We start from the raw sequence: 10,679 nt of genomic DNA on the forward strand, positions 1-10,679 counted from the left end.
TCTTTGCTCCGCCTCACGCACCTGCATCATCGCGGTTCTGTCGAAGTGCTCACCAGCTCGCTTCCGCACTGCTGCGTTGGCCTCGCCTCCAGGCCGTTCTGCGAAACCGGAATCGTGTTCCCGGTCACTGTGCAGTCTCCTCTCCTGCTTTGCGCTCGACGCTGCCGGCCTCGATATGTGCAGTCGCGATCGTGTCTCGTCCTTCCCTGAACCAGCGTGAATCGATCCTCACGGCCGTGCCGTTTTGACGCAGTTTTAGGCTGTGGAAGAAAAGCCCTACCCATACATTCCGTTAGTGACTTGAAGTGCTGCAGAAGCTCGGCTAACGCGAGTGTGGCCCACTTACTTCTCCGTGAAGGCTTTTCTAGCTACATCCAGCTCTCGATGCTGCCCGGAGAACGATCTGCCAATCTTCAAGATTGTTTTGCGAAGAAGCGTAGTTGATCTGCGCAAAGAATAATGGTGTCATTCGTCATACACATCACTGGTCTACTAACGACTCACCAGGTTCCAGTGCCGCTTTCCGCACAATTTGGGATGATGCTGCTTTGCTCCGTCTATCGTGCAACTAGAATGCCAATCGTTGCACCGCTGGGGCAGTGCTGTCGTCGTCTCTCCGATGATGTCTGCCGGACGCTGTCGCTTGGATCGCAATTTAGAACGTCCACGCACTCAAATTGTACCCGTCGCACAAGGTTACGCTCGTTTCCAAGCTGAAAAACACGATATCATTTCGTGAGCTGGTATTTTCCCCGAATCACTGGTAGATTTCTCTCACCTGCGCATTCACACTCGCCGGGAACAGTTTTGGCCTAGATTCCCCGGGTGTTCCTCCCGTGATAGTTCTGCACGTGTCCGGTTGTCCAAAGATGCACGATGATCGCCCCCGTAGCCACTTGGCCTTGCTCGTCGCGGGTTTACTTTCTGGAGGAAAATAATTTGTGAGCCGATTGTCCTTGTTGGTTGGACAGCGAGGACTCACCTGTTCGGAACCACGCCGGGTTTTCGTGGTGTGCTCTCGAGATGCAGAAGTTTGCTATTCCGCGGATGCTGGTCCCTTGCAGCGGACAATTGACGGGCCCAAGTTGTGGGTGGCTTCTGATTCACGCACTCTTCATGCACTCCGAGTGATGCCCTGCAACTTCACTCGCACCGAACGGTTTTCACTGTTTTCGACGGACAACACTTTACAGCACTCCGGCATGCAACTCCACTATCTTCACTGTTCGGTCGATGCTGATGTTCGTGTGCAGTGAGGCGAAGCGGATGTAGCTGCTGTTCGTTCAGTGGACGATGACAGGAAAATTTTTCCCCTGTCCTTCGTTATCAAGCGAGTGTTCCCAGTGAGTTTGTGTTCGACGTTTGGGATTTGAATTTGGGGTTTGCACACGAAACACAAAGGGCTCAAAATAGGCTAATATTTTATCTAACGTAACACAACCTTACCACAGGCGCAGAGTTTTTTGTGAGCGCTGGCAGGCAGCTCACAAAAAACTCTCAGACTCACTTCTACAAGAAGTCGCAGAGAGACTGGAGCAGATCTGAGGGTTATCGCTTGAGCAGACCTCAAGGTGTTGATAACTGCAGCAAAACTAACAAACGCGAACCTTGTTGTTCGCCAGATCCAAAAGCTCAAAACATAATCAAAACAAACATAACGGCAGCAAGTCCTGCCAAAGGTGATCTGAACGCTCACAAATGAGCAAATGTCTCTGCGCTAGTTCTTGTCCCATCTTCTGTGCTATGCCGTTCCTGTGGCAAAACACTCAGTATGATCTATTCTAGTTTTAAGAGCTACAATAAAACTAAAGATCAAAACATGTAACGAAAATTACGGCTAGTGTTGGCTAATATATGAACGTTTACAGTGGATGTTGTCAGTCACGATTGAGTAAAGGTCGGATTTGGTCGTCCTGAATCACTACGAGCCCAGAAAGGAGGTTTTACCGCGCCCCCCGGTCGCGTTGCTTTTATGGAAGTTTTTCGTAGTGACCCCCATGCAACCGACTACCACTTAGTTCAAGACCTGTGCCTGGAAGTTTGTCAATGTCACTCGGTGGGATTCTCCACAGCAGTTTTGGTGCCCGATCGGATGATCGGCGGCGAAGCTACAGGTCCTTCAACTCCGTGGTCGACTGCCAAGGGTCCCTCACTGTCTGGCGGTTCGTTGTGTTTGAGGTTTAGACCGTGTGCGACAGATGATTCTGATGTGTTGGTCCACTGTGCTGCAAGGAACGGCGAGGTTTCGCTTGAGATCTTGGTCCTCTAGCCACTGCCGTAAGACGTGTTTCGGTGGCTCGTAGGCTCGTCGTTAACAGCTCCCTGCTCGCTGTCTGCATAGCTTGTCCGTTGTATGGCATTTGGCGTCACCTTACTAGCTTTCGGAGTCCCAATCTCCCTCGCCGGCTGTGTCCTCCTACCTTCGCTGTGCCGACACTTCTGTTGGTATTTGGGGCCATCCTCCAACTTTCAGGGTTCCAATCTCCCGAGCCCTCCGTAGGCTTCATGCAGTCGCTGTTTATGGCATTTGGAGCCTCCCTACTCGCTGAGTTGCTTTCAGGGTCCCAATCTCCCGAACCTGCCGTAGGTTGTAGTCTTATCGCGTTGTCTCAATTTCCGGTATTTGGAGCCTCCCTACTCACTGGATAGTTTTCGGGGTCCCAATCTCCCTCGCCTGCCGTAGGCGCTGCTACGTACTCCTCCTCTCCCAGTACTCCCAGGTGCGATTCCGCTGCGCCCGATAGTGGCCGTAAGCTTCGAGCCGCGTCGAACCGATTGTTGGTCGTCGATCTCCGACTCTCCACTCCTCCTATCCGGAAGCCAGCTGGTGTACTGCAGAGATCCCTGCTCCCCGTTTCCAAAGATGCAGGGTGCGATTTCTCACGATCGCGAACGGCGCGCGGTACACTTCTTGGCGCGATAGAAGTGTTGATGTGCCGCTGATTCTCGCTGCTGATGAACCGTTGTCTTGACCGCATAGCGTGTTTTTACTTCTTGCGAAGTTCTTGTCGACAAACGAATTTGCGTACATAGCTGTATAATGGTCAAGGTGGAGAGGTAGTTTATGAAAGTTGTTGCTCATCACACCTGACTGTGGACGCTCGACCTGGTTTGGGAGCTCGACTGGGAGCTAATCCGAGATTGCCTAGGCTCCGTTGTCTGATGAGTGCCGCTGAACAACGAACTAGACTCCACTGCAGAGATGATTCTTGTGCGGTGCAGCACCGTCAGGGTCCTCCGTGTTTCCGGAGCGCGTTGTTTTTCTTCTTCACTGCGTTCCTTCTGCTACCCTTGGGCGTTGTCTGGTTTCTCGCTCTGCACCATGGAATCTTGACCGCTTCGCGTATTTTGGTGATTCTCCGAAGATAATTCGTAGTTGACAGCTGTTGCTGCTTACATAGCTTGTGGAATTACTTCGTTAGTCTGGCTTTATGTCCTTGGCATGATACTGTCCTCGCTTGCCATCCTTCACGTCTTCCAGCACGTAGAGATTGCTTCCCAGGATCTTCACCACCGTCGCCGGAGCGAATTTGGAGTCGAGTTTGCGGTTGATGTGATCCACCTTGGAAGACTGCGTGAAGGTTCTACGCCAGACGAGATCACCAACCTTGAAAACGATGTCGCGTGTCCGCAGATTGTATCGCTGCTTCGTCTTTTCGTGGTTGTTCTTTATGCGCCGGATGATGAACTGGTGGATACGACGAATCGCCGATAGCCGTACGTCCTGCGCCACTTTCGGATCGTCGGGTGTGTTCAACTCCTGCTGAGTATACAGATCAGTGTGCAGTATCAGCTCCCTACCGAAGTTCGCATAGTGCGGGCTGACACCGGTCGCCTCGTGCTTCGCTCCGTTGATGGCTGCTACGATCGCTTGCAGGTTTTCGTCCCAGCCTCGGTGATCTTCATCCAACAGGGCTCGTATGCAGGTTATGAGGACTCTGTTCACTCTCTCGGCATTGTTCACCATCGGACAGTAGAACGCAGTCTTCATGTGAATGATGTTGTGCTTGGCGATCAACGCTTTGAAGGCAGCCGACAGAAACTGCTTGCCGTTGTCCGAAAGAATGATCCGTGGTCGAGAGTATCGTAGGAAGACGTGTTGTTCTAGGAATTCCACCATTTTGACGGAGTCCGCAGATCTCATCGGATGAACGATGACGTACTTCGTCACCCAGTCCACTACGACGAGCATCACCGTATTTCCGGCACGAGAGCGAGTGAAAGGACCTACGAAGTCGACCGACACCAATTCCCAAGGTACACGGGCAGGTTTGGGACCACCCATGTTCGGCATCATTGTTCTGTTCGGCGCTTTGCTGGCTTTGCATGTCTCGCATCCCCTCACGTACCGTGCGACGTCCTCCATCATCTTCGGCCAGTAAAAGTGGTTCTGCAGCTTCTGCCAAGTCTTCTGGAATCCGAGATGCGCTCCTGATGTTGAATCGTGGAACTTCGCAATCACTTCAGCTCGCTGATTGAGCGGGACAACCTTCCTCCACCGGTGTGTCAGCGCGCCTTCTTCATTCCTACAGCTGCAGTTCTTGTAAAGCTCTTGATTCACCAGACGGAAGTCCGGAAACTTAGCCCCGTCTTGCTGCACTCGTTCCGTTAACTTCTGGTACCACTGATCGACGGAAGCATCTGCAGCGAAGACCATCGTGCTGACAATTCTGGATAAAGCATCCGGTACCGTGTTGATTTCTCCCTTCCGGTATTTGATGTCGAAGTCGAAGGCGTTCAATCTGAGTATCCAGCGACTCATGAGTGCTGTAGGGTTCTTCATTGATCTCAGATAGCTCAAGGCAGAGTGATCGCAGTGTACCGTGAACTTCGTGCCCTCTACGTACCCTCTGAACTTCTCTATTGCCCGGATGACGGCCAAACATTCACGTTCTGTCACAGAATACTTTCGCTCTGACGAGGACAGTTTCTGGGAGAAGTAAGCAATAGGATGTTCTTCCCCGTCTGTCTCCTGCGTCAGTACCGCACCAATCGCTACATCGCTCGCATCGCATGCAATGGCAAACGGTTTCGTGTGATCTGGCATCGCTAGGACTGGTGCTGCTACCAAGGCTGATTTGAGTTTCAGGAACGCGTCATCTGCATCTTTCGTCCACCGGAACTTGGTTTTCGTCTTCGTCAGCTCTGTCAGCGGTACTGCGATTCTGGAGAAGTTCGCAATGAACCTGCGGTACCAGTTGCACATTCCTAAAAACCGCTGTACCTCCTTCCTGCATTGCGGAGCTGGGAAACGCACGATGCACTCAATCTTCTCCTGATCTACGTTCCATCCGCTTTGATTCAGCACATATCCCAGGTACTTCATCTCCTCCAGGCAGAACTTCGACTTTTCGGCGGAGATCGTCAGTCCAGCGTCCCTTAGCCGCTTTGCCACTTCTTTCATCAGCTTGATGTGCTCGTCAAAGGTGCGTGAGCAGATGATTATATCGTCCAGGTAGTGGAATACGTGAGGTTCCAGGTCGGCGAAGATGTGCGTCATCAGCCGTGCCAGAGCCTGACTCGCTGTACACAGTCCGAAGGGGACGACCTTGAACTGGAAGTGACCTCTTTGCGGGACTGTAAAAGCTGTCACCGGCCGGGATTTCTCTTCCAATGGCATTTGCCAGAAGGCATCTTTTAGGTCGATCGCCGAGATGTAGGTGCATCCGCTGAGGTTGTTCATGATTGCCGATATCTGTGGGATGGGATACCCCTCGTTAACCATCACCGAGTTAAGGTGACGGGCATCTAGACAGACACGGTACTGACCGGTCTTCTTCTTCACGGCAACCAGCGGATTGTTCCACGGCGAGAATAGTGCCTCTTCTATCACGTCGAGCTCCAGCATCCGGTCGATCTCCTTATTCACTTCGTCGAGAACGTACTTGGACATGGGATAGTAGCGCTGTTTACGTGGCTTCGCTTCTCCAACGTCGATTCGATGTACGTAACGGTCTGTTCTTCCGAGTCTTCCGGGTTCGGCCTTCGGGAAGTGGCTTATGGCTTCGTCCAGTATCTGCTTCTCTTCTTCTGACAACGGTTTCATGGATTCTTGTTGCGGCGCGACCTCCTTTTCAGCCTCCAGGTTTATCGTGCAGCACACAGGTTTAATGCTAAACGCGTTCCAGAAGTTCATCCCGAAGATCACACAGGTCGGCAACGTGGGAAGGAGCAACATCGACACGACTTCATTTTTGTTGTTGTAGGCTATCGGCAATCGGGTGTACGATTGTATGCGATGCTCAGTTCCGTCTGCCGTCTTGATGCCTCCTACCAGAGCTATTTGCTGCAAGCCTAGCTCCTGCGCCATCTTTACGTTGTCGCCTCCTAGAATCGAACAGTTGGCACCGCTGTCGAGTAATCCGGTAACTTGTTTCCCGAGTATGTCTACCACTGCGTGCGGACGATTGTCGTTGTCGGGGTTGATGATCAGTGAGTTGATCTGAACTAGGTCAGGAATTGTAGAGGGATCGTCGAATTGAGGCGAGGATGTCCTACCCTCTGTTACTGGCTCCCCGCTTGCGCGTTTCCCGAGCGTTGAAGACAGGTCGGGCAACTTCGCAACGAGAATCCCTTTTGTCCACAGCGATAGCAGAACAGTACTGCCTGGGGTTTGGCGCAGTCCATGAACCGGTGTCCCCCTTCGTCACAGTTCCAGCAAATCATCGCCGCCGGTGGATCGCGAGCGTTGTTTGCTTCAGGAACTTGGCGATGGTTGTTAGGATTGTTCGCTGGCATTTGTGGGAACTGTTGGTTGGGCGACTGTCTTCCTACTGCTTCTCGACGGTCGAATCTCAGCTTCAATGCGTTCACCTGTTGTAATAGGACTTCCATCCGCTGATCCATCTTTTCTTCGTCCTGCGACACTTGTTCTGCTTCTGCACCGTAGGCTGTTTGCGAACTGCTCTCTCCATAGCTGTGAAAGCTTTCCGTTTCCAAAGCGTGGACCTTTCCAAACCTTTGGAGCGGCTGTTGTGGCTTCGATGAACGTAGCGAAGAGTTCGGTGTAGCCAGCGCTGGTTCAATCAGTGCCCCATACGGTAACGAGATCCGTCGCTGATGATGCTGTAGTTTCCGGAGTTCGTCTAGTTCCTTGCACGCCTTCACCAGCAGACGTATGGAATGGTGTGATGCGGCAATCGGAGCGTACGTTGAGTTCATGTTCTTCTTGATGATGAACAGTTTCTCTTGATCTGTCACCGGTGGATCCACGTATTGGAAGAGAGTGGATACATCCTGGTAGAATTTGGAGAACGGCTCTTCTTCGCCCTGCAAGCGATGGTATGCTTCGGCCCGCAGAATGTAGGCGTAGCTCGCCGGCAAGAATTCTTGCCTGATCAGCCGCTTGAAATCGTCCCAGGATACCAACTCTCCCGATACGTAAACACTGCTGTACCAGTTGAGCGCGTCGTCCAGAAGCAGATGTTTGACGTTCCTTAGCAGCACATCCTCCGTTACTCCTTCCGATGCAGCGAAAATTTCCACACGTTGCAGAAAGGTGTTCAGCGACGACCCATCCTTCTCGCCCTTATATCTGAACGGCCAGTTATGGATGGCCTTCAGCGTTCTTCTTTCTTCTAACAGCGGTCTTGGAACGTGTTCTTGTGGCCTGTGGTTCAGCTGTCGCAGTAGATCGGTCCGCAGTTGGTTGTAGTCACCTCTCGCATCAGCTTCGCCCGCTTCGGTTCTTATCGGTTCATATGGCGGTGGTGGAATGGTGCTGCTCATTGTTGGTTCTCGCCAGCTGGAGTTTTTCTGCGCTTCAAACCTGTTGTTCGGGACGACTCGCTGACCAACCGCGCTCCAACCTCTTCCTCGCGTGGTACGCATGGCTTCCAATGATGCAGCGCCTCTCTCGTTGTCGTGGAGTGTTGAGCTGTCGCGTTGAGGTCTAGCTGCTATCGGATCGGTCACTGGAGATGCTGTATGTCGCTGTTGTCGCTCAGCGTGAATGATGGACGCTTGATTCGATGTACCCGAATGGTTGACTGGATTTCCATTCTCGTCGAATCCTAGGAAGTCTCCTTCAGTCACGGTCGAAGATTGTGTGGTCCCTTTTGGAACTGCACCGGTACTGCTTCTGTTGGCACTGTCACTGTTCACTGGTCTGGCACTTTTCTTCGTTCTTCCTAGCGCATCGTCCACATCTTCCAGGGAAAACTGCACTAAAAGCGCCACGGCTGCGTGTGTGTCGAGGAAAGCTACCGGTGGATCCACGATGGATAGTCTGTCCCGATAGTGCACTAACCGCGACCGTAGTAAACGAACTGCTGGGAGATCACCGCGCTTCAAAGCTGCTTCCACTTCGGGTATTAATTCGCGCACGCGAGATTGACATTGACTGATATTGTCCCCCACATCCATAACGTGGGAGGAATTGTCATAAAGTATTCCTTTTATCTCATCTTCCTGCATAAGAGCACGCAAGCGAACGGCTCTAGCCCTGCGAGGAAGTGCTCCGAGATTGTTTACGTGGCGCAAGGCCAGTTCGTAACTGATCTCCTCTTCTAACAGGCTTGCTGGATCCATGATCCAAAAGGTCTTAATTAGCCAACTAGACAAAACTAAAAATGTGGTAGGTTCTACAAATGTGCTACAAAATAACAGAATTGTGCCACAAACAGAACACAAATTCTAAAATCTACAAACCACAAACTAAAATGGTTCGTTTTGTTGGGCGCCAATGTTGTGATACGATCTCGCTGAGTGAAAATGGGCAAGGATCGGACCGGCTAGCAACATTCATACGCCACAAATTAGCAATTTAGTGTACAAACCGTTTATTTCTCATGCCTTCAAACATTTGTTTCCTTCTTCCTAATCCCTACTTCTATCTGCTTTCTTCCTCATCTGTTTCATTTCTCTTCGGTACTCACGGATTTCTTCTCGGGTGCACCCATCTTCTTCGCCGAAACTGCTCTTCTTTGCTCCGCCTCACGCACCTGCATCATCGCGGTTCTGTCGAAGTGCTCACCAGCTCGCTTCCGCACTGCTGCGTTGGCCTCGCCTCCAGGCCGTTCTGCGAAACCGGAATCGTGTTCCCGGTCACTGTGCAGTCTCCTCTCCTGCTTTGCGCTCGACGCTGCCGGCCTCGATATGTGCAGTCGCGATCGTGTCTCGTCCTTCCCTGAACCAGCGTGAATCGATCCTCACGGCCGTGCCGTTTTGACGCAGTTTTAGGCTGTGGAAGAAAAGCCCTACCCATACATTCCGTTAGTGACTTGAAGTGCTGCAGAAGCTCGGCTAACGCGAGTGTGGCCCACTTACTTCTCCGTGAAGGCTTTTCTAGCTACATCCAGCTCTCGATGCTGCCCGGAGAACGATCTGCCAATCTTCAAGATTGTTTTGCGAAGAAGCGTAGTTGATCTGCGCAAAGAATAATGGTGTCATTCGTCATACACATCACTGGTCTACTAACGACTCACCAGGTTCCAGTGCCGCTTTCCGCACAATTTGGGATGATGCTGCTTTGCTCCGTCTATCGTGCAACTAGAATGCCAATCGTTGCACCGCTGGGGCAGTGCTGTCGTCGTCTCTCCGATGATGTCTGCCGGACGCTGTCGCTTGGATCGCAATTTAGAACGTCCACGCACTCAAATTGTACCCGTCGCACAAGGTTACGCTCGTTTCCAAGCTGAAAAACACGATATCATTTCGTGAGCTGGTATTTTCCCCGAATCACTGGTAGATTTCTCTCACCTGCGCATTCACACTCGCCGGGAACAGTTTTGGCCTAGATTCCCCGGGTGTTCCTCCCGTGATAGTTCTGCACGTGTCCGGTTGTCCAAAGATGCACGATGATCGCCCCCGTAGCCACTTGGCCTTGCTCGTCGCGGGTTTACTTTCTGGAGGAAAATAATTTGTGAGCCGATTGTCCTTGTTGGTTGGACAGCGAGGACTCACCTGTTCGGAACCACGCCGGGTTTTCGTGGTGTGCTCTCGAGATGCAGAAGTTTGCTATTCCGCGGATGCTGGTCCCTTGCAGCGGACAATTGACGGGCCCAAGTTGTGGGTGGCTTCTGATTCACGCACTCTTCATGCACTCCGAGTGATGCCCTGCAACTTCACTCGCACCGAACGGTTTTCACTGTTTTCGACGGACAACACTTTACAGCACTCCGGCATGCAACTCCACTATCTTCACTGTTCGGTCGATGCTGATGTTCGTGTGCAGTGAGGCGAAGCGGATGTAGCTGCTGTTCGTTCAGTGGACGATGACAGGAAAATTTTTCCCCTGTCCTTCGTTATCAAGCGAGTGTTCCCAGTGAGTTTGTGTTCGACGTTTGGGATTTGAATTTGGGGTTTGCACACGAAACACAAAGGGCTCAAAATAGGCTAATATTTTATCTAACGTAACAAGGCGCAGAGGGAATTCGGTCTGCTCTGGATACAAACGATTGCAATCATCACTTACTTCCTCTTCCCCACATTGACCTGCAACCTGCAGGCGCCGTTGCATTGTCGCCTAAAATAGAAGATCTCCAACGTTCACACACTGGAGATGGCTGCTAGTCCGCTGCAGAGATCTCATTGGTTCCTTGTGTGTGTGTAGCTGGTCTGGCGATACTGAAGTATAGCATGCACGAGCGGTCAATCAAGCTCAAGATCAAGCTATTTTAGAACTATAAAGGTGATATCCAAAAAACTCCTTGAAATTGATTTTAGGTATCATAATAAAG

General features: G+C 51.6%; 1 protein-coding gene and 1 long non-coding RNA gene across 2 annotated transcripts; both read right to left on the reverse strand.

The window, feature by feature from the left end:
• Positions 1 to 6,504: 6,504 nt before the first annotated feature.
• LOC134283954 (uncharacterized) lies at positions 6,505 to 9,325 on the reverse strand. The gene is made up of 2 exons (XM_062858289.1): positions 9,268 to 9,325; positions 6,505 to 9,197 (listed from the first exon to the last, which is right to left on the reverse strand). Exon 2 carries the CDS (start codon positions 8,527 to 8,529, stop codon positions 6,505 to 6,507), a length of 2,025 nt encoding a protein of 674 aa, XP_062714273.1. The 5' UTR covers positions 8,530 to 9,197; positions 9,268 to 9,325.
• A 1-nt stretch (position 9,326) lies between these two features.
• LOC115254310 (uncharacterized) lies at positions 9,327 to 10,352 on the reverse strand. Its single transcript, XR_009998672.1, has 4 exons — positions 9,904 to 10,352; positions 9,700 to 9,845; positions 9,426 to 9,634; positions 9,327 to 9,366 (listed from the first exon to the last, which is right to left on the reverse strand). It is a non-coding gene; the product is annotated as an uncharacterized LOC115254310 (long non-coding RNA).
• Between the last annotated feature and the right edge of the window lie 327 nt (positions 10,353 to 10,679).

Source organism: Aedes albopictus, chromosome 3 (genome assembly GCF_035046485.1).
Source record: "Aedes albopictus strain Foshan chromosome 3, AalbF5, whole genome shotgun sequence".
NCBI classification, from domain to species: Eukaryota; Metazoa; Arthropoda; class Insecta; order Diptera; family Culicidae; genus Aedes; species Aedes albopictus.

Bases quoted from the DNA above. Each gene is read 5' to 3' on its own strand.
- LOC134283954 (XM_062858289.1), bottom strand. From the start codon at position 8,529: ATGGATCCAGCAAGCCTGTTAGAAGAGGAGATCAGTTACGAACTGGCC.